This window comes from Chroicocephalus ridibundus, chromosome 2 (assembly GCF_963924245.1).
Source record: "Chroicocephalus ridibundus chromosome 2, bChrRid1.1, whole genome shotgun sequence".
NCBI lineage: Eukaryota > Metazoa > Chordata > Aves > Charadriiformes > Laridae > Chroicocephalus > Chroicocephalus ridibundus.
The window spans coordinates 42204623-42218321 of NC_086285.1; the positions used below are offsets into that span (position 1 = coordinate 42204623).

The 13699-nt window shown below is 40.2% G+C and overlaps 1 protein-coding gene across 1 annotated transcript in view; it reads left to right on the forward strand.

The window, feature by feature from the left end:
* The window catches only part of LOC134511359 (ubiquitin-conjugating enzyme E2 E2), a 225410-nt gene that overhangs the window by 177646 nt on the left and 34065 nt on the right, over window positions 1-13699 (forward strand). Inside the window, exon 4 of the mRNA XM_063325176.1 lies at window positions 4398-4530. Within this exon, the coding sequence (XP_063181246.1) occupies window positions 4398-4530 (133 nt within the window). The remainder of the gene's footprint in view (window positions 1-4397; window positions 4531-13699) is intronic.

Genomic DNA, 13699 nt, shown 5'->3' on the forward strand with positions numbered 1-13699 from the left:
TTCTTACTTCTTTGTTTTGTGCTAGGGGCTTGCCTTTCTCTTGTATTAAAGAGTACAGTTACACTTAAAAAGTGGCAAGATTCAGAGACCAAGAGTGGAAGGGAAGACATTGAACTACTGTCATTTTCCACATCACCAGAAACACACTCTGAGATTATGCTACCTCCAGTTAGAGATGCTGAGGAAGCATGTCATCCCTCCTCAAGAAATACAAGTTAGTTTAGAAAACAATAACATTATTTTGACTAATTTATTCCATATGACTACTTGATAAATGAGGGAGATGCCATTATTTTTTTGACCTTCCGTGTTTTCACTTTTTCGAGTTATTATCTGGAAATTGAGTAAATTTGTATACAAATCACAGATCTGATAAAAATAAAAATGAACTGTACTTTCATAACTTCTCCAGATATGTTTTCATCTGGTACGTTTTATAGATGCTGTTGTTTTCACACAGCTCTCCTAATCCGTCATTTTAAATTTAGTATTTTAGGATGTTCTAAATGCAGGGAAGGCTTGGTGTTTATAATGCGTTGTACATTGTACTGGACAAGCAGTTTTTAGCAGCACTACTTTCAAGTGGCTGCCTGCCTAGAACATGGTGAGGGAATAAAAAAGGCTCAGTGCATTAAGCATGTTTAAAGCAAAATGAATTCAGTTATAGTGGCATTTAAAGCATTTTGCTACTAAGTGTAACTGATGTGCATACATTTCACCTGCAAGTACGCACGTGGGAAGCGGTGGCAGAACTGAAGTATATAAGGAGAGGCAAAGGAGAGTGAAATACAGAGGAGACCATGTGAGATGTTTTGACTCCTTTGGCCTGAATTTCGTACACCCGTACTGATGTCATTCTGGAAGAGGAAGAAGGCTGGCTCCTTGTCCACCCACCCCGGCTCTTCCAGCGAGCAAAGCCTCCCCAGTGGGTAAAGCATGCAATATTCCATGCAGTGTCTCATCGGCTGTAGAGGAATAATGACAACCATATAATATATAATAGGCAGCTAGCTGTTGACGAACCATTGGTAACGTCAGGTCTCCAGGGCCTTTATGCTCATCTGCACCTCCTCGGTCCTCTGTTACAAATTCCACCTGGGAGAAAACGCTGGAAACTTGGGAGTGCCAGCTCCGGAGTCACACCGCGTGTTTCTCGCTGGGCTCCTCGATTGCCTCATCCTGCGGGTTCATTAGGGTTTCAGCACCAGGGCCCAAACTGGGCGGCTGTGCTGCTTGCTGCTCTGACAGCAGACCTGTCCTTCTCCTAACCACCTTATCCTCACAGTTCAGCCACTTCCACCCGGAGCTGCCGCAGCCGTCACTCTTTCTCCCATAAAGCTGACTGATGCAGCAGTAGGTTAGTGGCGGGCAGCGTGCGTACGCTCTGGCCCGGGGTCAGTCGAGTTCAAGGCAGATATAGTCTGCCCTTTGCCGAGCGGGTGCACATCTGAGTCTGTCCTTCCAAAGATAACAGAACTTCAGGCACTGAGATGTTTGGTTTGCTTTCTTTGAGATCTGTGGTTGGGTTGCCAGTAACATTAATAGAGCTGGAATATAAATCATACTGAATGTAAAACATTTGGGTTTCAGTGTGCCGGGCAGATATCCATGTGGAGAGAAGGGCAATTAAATCCTCTTGCATTATAAACCTTATAGAATAAGGCTCTGGCTGAGGTCTCGCACATATGGGAATTTTCTCTGGTGAAGCCTGATGAGTCTTCCTTCTGGTTGCCAATAATGTGGATAAATAGAGGCTTAACAGTTAGGAAAGAAGGAAAACAAAGATAGCACACCTGTCAAACTTTTTGTATTATTAATGTGCAAGTGAAAAAACGTTATGCTTGTGCATGCTGTTGCCCTTAATACCAGCTGCTGCCTGTGTACATGGATCGGTATTTTTACATCGGTTGAACAGCCTTGCTGCCAGCAAGCACTCCAACAGGCAGCGTCGATAACAGCAGTCTTCCCGCACTCCATACAATTCAAGCTATTCTTCAAATTAATAATAATACTTAATAAAGCTTCATCTCTCATTTGCAAAGAAAACCTTCAATTAATGTTAATCAGCGTCCTCAGAATGTGATCAGGCTGGGCTTGTAGCTGGACGTGCCGAAAACAGTTCAACTGGCAGATGGAGCATTTTCCAACTATTCTAATTAATGACTGCTCATTTCAAACGTTAATGCAATTAAATAAATAGTCAAAACAAATAAAAATAGTATACATTATGAAAATGCCACTATCAGAGAGAGTTCTGATCAGAAAAGTGAGCCTCGCTCAAAGCCAGAAAGGGCCCAGCCATCCCCTCCTGGCTAAATAAGGTCTAATAAAAGACAGGGTTTGCTTTTGTTTCCAACCATTTCTCTGGGACCCACATTTACATCGCTTCCATTTTAACCTGCTGGCATCAATCGAGTCATTGCTTCTCCAAGTATTAGGACGTTTTTCTACAGAAAATGGAAAAGGATTTCCTTCGCATATTATGGGCTTTTTTTCGTGTAGGATCTAGGCTGCCCCTGCTTCTTGCCTTTTCTATTTGAACTAATTGCCTGATTATTTTTTTTAAGGGTTTTACTTTCTGTGAACCTTGTATACCATAGCACTGATGTAGTCCCACATTCGTTTGGGCTTATAAAGAGTTCAATTAGCCCCTTAATGCCTAGTTCAGTCACAATTAAACCTTCCCTGTTGACTCGGGATTGGTCTTTCTAAAGGCAGTGGAGGTGTTTTTAATTATTCATTCTCTGGTTTGTTTCTTACAGCAGTCTCAGCTGTGCTTTATTATTCAAAGGTTAATGCAAACTGAGAACTGGGTAAATTAAATTTGTTTGGCAGCTAGCAACCTGATGTATTATAGACACTGTGAAATATGGATGGCAACACTTCTGCTATTGTGACACTTAAAAAGCCAGATTTTATCTTTAAAACAATGGCTAGTTTTGTTACTATGGCTGATAGAAAATGAATGTTCCATAATGTTATCGTCTCTGTAACCCGTTTTTGTTGAGAAAGCACGTAGTTTAGAAAGCCAAGAAGCATTAACAGCTATTATAGAAAATTGATGTAGGTACCATGACTAATGAAGTACACTGCGCAGCACCAAGTCACGCAGTTGTATGCAGGGAATCATGCAGTCAGAAGTTTTAATGAAGGGAGCCCAAGGAATTTCAGGTGAAAGAGGGTTTTATTAACTTCCAGTGAACAAAATGAATAGTTGAGCAGTGAACATGACATGATGTCGTGTAATAATTGTATGCCTTGGGTACACTGTGAGGCATGGAGCATAGCCAAGAGCTTTCATCTGTTCTACACACAGGGTTATTTCACAAACCCCTGCATGCTGTGGAAATCTTTATTGCAAACATTGCAGGAATTGTTTCAGAAGAAGTACCTTAAGACAATACCACGTCATTTATTTGAAATATCTACCAGCGCTGCCTTCCTCTGAAAAATATTAATCAGATATCTAGAAGTCACCATCCCAATTGATCCTAATTGAAATTCAGGTCTTGTATCAATGACTGGTATCAGCAGACTGTGAACCAAAAAGAAGTCTTCGTGTTCCTTAAGAGGCCACCCTGAGCGTAATGTGTATTTCTATGGACAAGTATTCTGTTGTATGACAGGATGCTGCGTTGGTTTTTGGAAGAGTCATGTCCAAGAACTTTGAGTAGTTATTACTTTGTCTTTATCAGGAATTGACCGTGGGGGTGAGAGATTTTTCTTGTTTCACGTACAGGATTATGGTTTGTACATTTTAAATATTGTTTCAGTACTGTGTTTTTAAACGCGGACTTTAAATTAACATAATCCAACAGTTTATAGTTTTTTTAAGACAGGGTGACAACTGCAGAGAAAAGCAGCCTTCTGTGCTAGTGACTGGAGGCCTTAGGTTAGGTGACTTAGAAAGTGCAGCTGCAAGGTCGTTTGTACCCTGCTCAGTCTTTAGTACAGTCTGTGCTGTATAATAATGCGTGTAATTACACTGCTACTGACTGATGAGGTAGGTGGATGAGGAGGTAGGTGAAAATTGGATGGCTTGTGAGGCAAGACAGTGACAAGACATCTCAGCAAAGTCTCTGTATCCTTGCACTGTAAATACTTCACGTCTGCCCACTAAAATATTTGAGATAAGACAGTCGGGAATTTTTCTGTGCTTATTTGAATAATTTATAATGTGATTTTAATACTGCTTCCTGGCTGAATATATCACTTCACTGACAGCGCTCAGGACGCCGGTTACATGTTTTATCCGGGACTAACTGAATGAATGTGATACACAATTTTAACTTGTAGTGTTATTGCAAAACCAGCAGTACTACTAGCAAATTATAACTGATGCAGTATATTCTTGATTGTCTGTGGTTATTACGTTTTGGTTTTTTTTTCTATTTTAGTGCTGGACCCAAAGGAGACAACATTTATGAATGGAGGTCAACTATACTGGGGCCTCCAGGGTCTGTATATGAAGGTGGAGTTTTCTTCCTTGACATTACCTTTTCACCGGACTATCCTTTTAAACCACCTAAGGTTAGTAGGAGGATATTAAAAGTCTGATGGGAGTCCTCTCCTTGTGATATTTTTTAATGTGTCTGTTGGTATATCGTTGTAGGATGAACTATAAAACTTCCAAGGCAATAATGAATATTTAAACTGAGTATTTTGATGGAAAGAATTTAAATAGCTGCCTAAAATTTGCCTGCATGTTCCCAGTATAGCTGGATGGATATGGATTTATTAGCATAATTTTCAGCAGTTATTTGTTTGATTTGAATTTGTTTCTAATATGAAAGCATTCATATTTGAGTTGTACCCTTCATAAGCAGCTGAAGATACTTAATCTTTCCTATTGACCCTTATCATTCACCAGGGGTCTGTGGCAGTCTGACAAAAATAGGCACCTTTTGCCCTACCCCATATAAATTACTTCTGTGTATGCAAGATACAGTGTTGTTCATGAAGTTGTAAGTAATTGCTTTACATCAATTTTCTGGAAGAACATGGGAATATGGCAGCAAAGGCAAGAAACTGGAGTTAAAGACAGAGATTTGCAGAATTTCTTACAGATTTGTTTTCTAATGCTGTCAATCATGACACTAACCACAAACATAGAACTGTACCAGTAACATGATGGTGGCTCAGAAAGTCATACAGAAAAAAAAGTAGTGATTATGAAGACTGAAAAAACAGAAATGGGATGATATGTGCTAGTGCAGAGTGTCATCGATAACTAGTAGTCATAATTGCTGAGGGAAGGTGTTTTGGGGCTTTATTGGGTGATCACAGGATTATTACAAACCACTCATCTAATACATCTATAAAAAAGGCAAATACACTCCTAAGATGCATCCTCTGGCATTGCCTGTAGAGGTAAGGAGTGACCAGTGTCATATACAAGACACTTGTAAGACTTTATCTGGAAGACTGAGTTAAATTCTTAACACACATGTTCACTAACAGGAACAGAAACTAGGAAAATTTAGCCCACAGGTCTGTTAATAGAATCAAATAAATTGATGGGCCTGTCTTTTATGAAACCAAGTGAAAAGGAGTGAATTGTTCACCTTGCCACTGTGAAGAGTGAGGGTCTGGAACAGCTTCCCAAAAGGAGCTATGGAAGCAAAAATACTTACCTTGTTTTTGAAAGGGTTGGTGTGCAAAACCTTGGTATGGTCTATAATGGAAGGGTATTGCATTAAAAGCGAGAGTAGTTGATTCCTGATTTGTTTACCATGAGTACACTATCGAAAGAGAAGTGTCTATAAATAGAATTTTAATGCCACAGTAGTAATGTTTACAGTAGTTAACATTGATATTATCGGGAAAAGTTTTAAAAAAGAATGAGAGATATGAATTCGAAGTACTTGTCACTCTGTAAATTGGACTTTCCCAGCCAGTGACCTAAAGGTGGGTCAGTATAGCAGTGTTAGAGATGGTCTAACTTTGTTTCCCACTTTTAGTGTTCCAGTTTAGGGAAGCTTTGAGGTCACTGACAAGTCTTACAGGGCTTGTACACCTTGCTGACTGCACAGTTTCAGATTCAGATACATGGGATTACACAGTGAAGGAAGAATTTTAAACTGTATAACTTCCCCATCAGTTAGTTAAAGCTCTGGGCACGCTGAGTTTGGGTGATGCCCTGTTCTTCCTGCCTTCCTCCCAGCCCAGGCCAGTCCAGACTTCTTACTTGTTATACAAGGTCCTTGACAGGCTCTTTTATTTGCTTCTTTGCTGGGCTTAGTCTGTTTGTAGTAGTTGTAATGGCAGGGTTGCATTCATTTCCCCAGCAAATTAAAATTATGCTATTATGGGGATACTGGCATATCCATCAAATGGATTTATTGAGTATAAAATAGAACTTGAAGTTCTCTCTCTGAGATCCAAACTTAATATGTGAAGAATTAGATCTGAAAGACAAGTTGGAGGGATATCGTTTGTCATTCTCTCTGTTGAATCTGTTGAGTCTTGAGACAATATATGCAATAGGCATCCTTTTAAAATAGAAGGTGAAGGTCCAGTTTGCTGTTTCACCACGAGGTAGAGACTTTTTCAATCCACACTCAGTTGTGTTTGGCAACTGTATTATTTTTAGACATCAATAATGCAGCTGTGCATTGCTTATTAATGAAATATCAAGCAAAGAGGTGGTTCTTGTTCTGCTTTGTAATAGATTTTTTTGTCTGCCTTTATCTTGATGCCAGTTTCATTGTAAGAAATGTGTGCATATAAATCATATGAAAATGTACTGCTTGATAAAAGATGAGAGAGTTGATGATGCCATATTGTATTACTAAAAGGCCAGTATTTATGATGAGGGAAATGATTATCTGTAAGAAAGTAATGAGTACATGCGCACAGGGGACTCATGTCAGATATAACTAATATGTCACTAGCGTATTTTGTACACAAGGATTCTTATTCCATTCACTTCAGCCACTTGTAAATGACCCCTGTTTTCAGTCCTGCTGTAGGATCTCTCATACTGTTGCTATTTCATTACACCTATTTTCCAGACCCTATGAAACTAATTCATAGGTAGAATAGTTTGGGAAATCCCTTGAATAAAGCAGTGTGGGAAGATGACTGCTTGTCATAAGGTAGCTGCTGCCAGTCAGTGTTGTTGGGAAATGATGGCTAAATATGTTCTTCACATGCCTATTTCTAGCAAAAGAAAGGTAGTGGGTACGTGGAACATAACATACAGCCTCACAGGATGGTGCTATCTGTGTCACTGGGTGTTGGCATCTCTTCTGCTTCACAAAATTTGTGATATTTGGTGCTGTTCTCAAAATCATGGGTCCTAGGGTTATGGGAATAGACCATTTTAGGGTTTTTTTCTTAGTCTCACTCCTTATGGATCTGTCATCTTAAAAAATCTAGAGATAAAGTGCAAGACCGTGGAATGTACTGAGAAAGACATAAAATGTATTCCTGAGTGTTGGCAAAATTACCTCCTGTAAGTACATAGCAGAAAGGGTCTAACTCACATTTCTCACTGTGATTGAATTCATACATTCCTCCTGAGATTTCTGTGGGCCATTTTCATCCCTCTTTTACTATGAAGTAAGGAAACATTTAAATGAGTACTGTCAAAATTGATCTTCCAAAACTGTGACCACAGAAGACCTGGGAAGAAACAGAAACTGTATTTCCCAGATGCAATTACTTGACCCAGACTAAGGTTCCAAAGGCAAATGCCCACGTCACATAATATAGTTACTGTTAAAGAGCCTAATCCAAAGCGTATTAAAATCTGCAGAAAGATTTCCACAATCCCTTTCCCTTATCTGTTCTCAGATGTTGCACACTCTATTGTCGTGCATGTGCATGTTGTGCATGGATGTTGGGAAAGGTGAAATAGGTTTTAAAATAGGAAAAATATATTGGAAGTGGATTCTGGAGAAACGTATTTTGTTTGTATTGTTATAATTAAAATATGTTTGTGGTATAACCATTGTTTGGTTTGTATTATACAAAGTTCTCAGTATTTTCTAAAAGAGCCAGATTCCTTCTATAAACACTGTTGGTGCCTATGCAGATCATTTGGCAACCTGCTACATATTGGAAAACATTAAATAAAACAAAATTAAACATCTGAGAACACATGCACTTGAAGAAAAGATGTTTGCCTATATTTTGGAGATTTTTTAACAAGTATATAAAGTAATTTTCATTTGTTCTTCTAGATAGTTAACCTGCTTTACCACCTTATCTTTATCATGTAAAAGAAACTGAATCACTCATTCATTCAGATTTTAATCAAAGAAAAAATATCTATCAAAACCTTTCATTTTTATGTATTTCTTCAGTTTTTACACCCATGTAGCCTTCAACATCACATCCTTTTAATATTTTAAAGTTTTACCTCTATTTTTTACATCTTCTAATTATACCATGTGCTCCAGTTCACGTTCCTAGTTCTGTATAGCCAAGCATCAGTGCCATCAAGTTTCCCTTCCAGTCTACACCAACCAGTCTTTCCCCTACAGGTGCATATTTTTATTATTGTCAGTCCTTACCTATCATTGTCTCTCTAAAGTTAAGCCATAAGCGTAATAGCAAATTAAGTTATTCTTTGCCAAAATAGAATATACCATGTGGTAAGTCAGAATATAATTTGCTCTCACAATATTCATTTTTTTTCCCCTTTGAAGTCAGTCTATTTTGGTCTTTCAACTTGGTCTCATGCCTGGAAACTGGACTCCAGATTTCCCGAGCCAGAGGTCACTGACCCTTTCAGCTTTGCTTTCCTTTTAAATCAGTGGCATTTTGCTTCACTCACAACCACAGCACACTCCTGCAGAGGAGGGAGTTGTTCTTCCCCAAAAAGTTTATCTGTGTGTGACTGATGCAACCCGAATAGGAGTAAGGGAGGGCCATCCCAGCCTAACTCCGATTTATCGCTACAACCAAGAGAACACGATTTTTAGAACAGCTCATCTGAGAACTGACAAATTAGCTCTGGCTTTCTGAGAGGCTCTAATCAATTAAAAACATTTCCTCGCCTCCACTGCAAGGAAGCTTCTGTAGCACTGCGGAAATTAGCTGAGCACCCAGTTGTCTGAGTCAGCAAGAAAGCAGGCAGCCTGCAGAATCGCCGTTCTCCTTTCAGCTGCATCCCAAGTATCACGTTGCTTTTATGAGATGCCGGGCAGGAGGCAGGTATGGAACAGACAAAGCGAGGCGGAGATGTGGACATGATCTCACCGTCAGCTAAAGGCCAGATGCTGCTGAGGTTTCAGTGTTGGTCACAAGGGTGAGGTTTCACTTCAGCCCCAAAATACAGCATCTCCCTTGTAGTGCAGTGGGCTGAAGACCAGAGAAAGCCGTGCCCTGTTCAGAGCGGTCACTTAAAGAAATGAACAAAAATACTTAGATGGCCTGCCAAGGACATAACCCTACATTTCTCCAGTGCCTTAATGACCCCTCAACCTTTTTTAGAAATACCTTTGAGATTTCTTTTTCCTGCCAACTATCTTCCTTTCATCCTTAATGGATTCAGACAGTTCTCCCCTTGGCTTTAACAAAGGAAAGCTCTCTCTCGCTCTGCCTCTTTCTTTGGTATATTGAATGGGGTATATAGCTATGCATAGATAGATGTCTCTAGTGTGGGGAGGCGTATATCTATGGGTATATGTGTGTGTGTGTATATATATCTGTATATGAATATGGCTTATCATATCTTTCCATCAGCCCAATCTGAGAGAAAGAATTTCAGCTAAATTTCTGTCCTTGGTCCACATCAGTGAATTCCCCAAGTATGCAAACTTTTGATCTGAGATCCTTTAAAGTTTAGCCGTTGCAACAAATTAACACTGCATCATTATGTACACTATAGTTATTGAAGGAAGGACAGTAATTTCATTATCCTGTATACTGTCCCTCCGGAGCAGGAAACCTTGACAAATCAAGAAGCCATATCAGGGTCTTTCATACAGGTGTTTGTAGAAAAATGAACACTCTTCAAGAGAACTCTCCCCCCAGGAATTGTCACTGCTGTGGTGTCTGCATTTTCATCAAGAATAATCTTTATTAATAACTTCTACTCTCATATTTGACTGCGTTCAGTCTATTACAGTGTCAATTCAATTTAACCGTAGCTGATACAATATGGATATATCTATCATTATCCTAGTACTCTGCTAGCTTTATTTTTGAATTTGAGTGATTTATAAAATCTCTTAATCCCAACTCTACAATTAATCTTGCTAGGGACTTTAATCTCAGCTGACTGAAAAATGGTTCACAGGACTTGAAAGCTGCAATATGCTAAATCACCTCTAAATCAAAATTAAAATAACAGAAAACTCCCATTTCCTCCTTGTAAATCTCATATGTCTATCGACTGCCTGAAAAATTGTTCTTAACATTTGAAAGCCTAGGCTGTTCTAAATCAACTGCTCAACTGCAAGGAGGGTCTTTTTCCTTTGTAAATATAATGCACAGTGTCTATAGAATCTGGTTTTAACGGCAATATGAAGCATTTTTACAATTTTTTAATGCAATTGTCATATAGCACTGATCTCTACGCACTAAATATCATTAGGCGGAATCCTTCTTCTGTGGCACGAACTTGCTACCTATTTCATAAATTCGGCTTCATGTACGAGGGACAGTTCTTTTTGTTCTTGGCTTTTACTCTACTTTTTCATACTTATTTTATATGTGATTGGCTATTAAGGACACTTTTCTCTGCAGTGTAGTAGAAAAACAGTGTTTGCAAGAGTAGATGAGAAAAAATAAGCAGTCCTTGTTATCACTAACCTCAATTGTTAAAATGAGCCTTACAAGGCAGACCCACACTTTAACTTGCGTACGTCACTATTAACGCAATTTACATTTGAAACTCTCTAACTCAGAATAACCTTAAGTACAGCCTATTTGATCATGGCTGTTTACCATCTCTGCAACCCTGGTGTAGGCAGGGCTTCAGTCAGCCTTCTCTTGCTCCCCCCAGATATTGCCATCCTATGACCAGCCTTCGAATGCGATGGTCTCCTGTCACCATTATCCCTTATGTTCGTTTGCCTCGTCATACTCCTCTCCTAGCTTCTGTCACATCACATTAGCTCTCGGTGCCGTGCTGTGCTGCTCACAACTTTTCTCAGCTGGCTCCTGCCCTCCCCGTCCTCCTCCTCCTCCTCCTCCTGATGGTCTGGTGGTCCCTCGCCTGGCGTATTCCCACACCGCTGCCTCCCCCAGCCCCTTTGCTGTGCCTCCGCACTCCCTTGTTCTTCACCCGGCCTTGCTATTTACATCTTCTTGCTGAGCGCAGCCCGTGGATCCTTCATCCATGACAATAAATGGAGTTGGCAGGCTTTCCTAGCGAGCCAAGACTTTGGGTGGCTGCAGGCAGAAATCAAATGCAGGGGAGTCTTTGAGAGGGAGAAATGGACAACCTACCACCAGCAGACCGTTGTCAGAGCTCACAGTATCAGCCTGCTCTTCTCGGAGCGGCTGTTCCCAGGCATGCGAACCACAGCGTACAGCTCCCACGCTTGCACCACTTGCAGTCAAACTCCCTTTGTTCCATAGGTCCCATATCTTCAGGTAACGCTGAACCTATAGGGCAGCGTGTAGTGGTATAGGGCTCAGGACAGGTCAAATCCAGGTAGCTCCTTAAAGAAGCTTTAATGTCTCTCAAAATGGCAGAATCACAGAGATGTAAAGTGGAGGACAGAGATGCAAGCAGAAATACTGACATATTTCTGAGGCTGAGGAAAAGATCAATAGCTACATTTTATTGCAAATAAATGCGAAAGTCACTTTTGGTAGGGCAATACCATGTAAATCTCTGAGATTTCCTTTGAATTCAGTTATCTGATAATTCTTCTAGTAATTGCCAAATTGAATTGCCATTTCTTCTAATGAATAGCCTTCTTTTTCAATCTGTTTTTAATATACTAATTCATATCAGTAGTTTGTATTGATTTATTTAGACTTGATGAAAATGTCCCTATCAAACTAAACTCTTCCTGTTTTCCATCCCACAAACTTAGGTGGTTAATCATTTCTTTCTGTTTCCTATAAATACCTCATAAACTAAGCTCCCCAAAAGGGCCTGTAGAGGCATCTTATGGGGAATACCTTCTGCCTCACAGCAGTGGTTTGCATACTGCTTGTAAAATATGTTTTCAAAAGAGGACTCATGATGTCTATTGGATGTTTCAGAAACTACGTAATGCTGCCATATCACACACGTTTTACTACTGCATAAAAGCCACACATAATCTAAAAATACATCATATCTCAATGTTCTTTCTTGTCCTCTTTACCTCACACACACATATATATACACGGATGTGAGAGAATTTTTTGTACATTATGACTATAGAATAAGAGTAGATGAACTGATTAGGACAGAAAACTATGGTTTTGAGGTCAATCTGCCTAGAACTTCTCATGTAGGGAGCACTCCATTGCAGGCATGGAATCATATAACCATAGAATGGTTTGGGTTGGAAGGGACCTTAAAGTTCATCTAGTTCCAACCCCCCTGCCATGGGCAGGGACATCTCCCACTAGACCAGGCTGCTCAAAGCCCCATCCAGCCTGGCCTTGAACACTTCCAGGGATGGGGCATCCACAACCTCCCTGGGCAGCCTGTTCCAGTGTCTCACCACCCTCACAGTAAAGAATTTCTTCTTAGTATCTAGATTAAATCTCCCTTCTTTCAGTTTAAAACCGTTACCCCTCGTCCTATTGCTATACTCCCTGATAAAGAGTTCCTCCCCATCTTTCCTGTAGCCCCCTTCAGGTACTGGAAGGCTGCTATAAGATCTCCCCGGAGCCTTCTCTTCTCCAGGCTGAACAACCCCAACTCTCTCAGCTTGTCCTCACAGGAGAGGTGCTCCAGCCCTCTGACCATCTTTGTGGTCCTCCTCTGGACCTGCTCCAACAGGCTGTTAAAACTGGGCACGTAAAAAGAAGCCCGGGTTTCTTAGAACAAACTTTTAGGCCTTGAAATGCCTGCTGCAGCCCTGTGCCCACAGCCCCATGATGGCAACACCTGCCTCTGCCTCCATCCCGGAGCTCCCTCCTTACAGAAGCATAGCAGAATTAGGAAGAGCAGTGAAATGCCAGCTACTGCCTGTCATGTGGTGATATGCGATTTTTCTCATGTAAAATAAAAATGTTGCTATGTGCTAGGCTAGCTCACATTTAGGTGAGAAGAGTTGGATTGCGTTAAAGCAAACATGGAGGAGTACTTTGGGGTGCTCAGAGAGGCGGCGCATGTAGGACAGTACGGCCTGCATGCTTTACACTGCAAAAGGGAGGATTTATTTTATAAAAGTTAAATGGCCGGTAAATCTTTAAAAATTTTAGTCTCTAGAAAAGGACTTTATTGCTGACTTTCCATACGGCATTACTAATTGTAAGAAATATTACGCTGATTAAATGAAAATCATTTTATAAAAGCTCGTATTGACTTTGTCACAGAAAGCTTTTGATGCTTTGCATCTTACTATATTGCTTCTATTCTCAATGTCCCTAACTGGAACAGTAATCCATTTCCCTTATTCTCTCCTGCTCTTTTATTTCCAGAAAGCTTTGTACAGTTTAGGATGATTTTTTTTTATTTGCCCTCACAGGTACATCAAAGATCATCAAGGTTCCTTTTTACTTTTTCTGATATTAACTCTGTGCACAAAATGAGTACATTTATATAACGTAGACATTTAGTATTGCTGTACTTAGT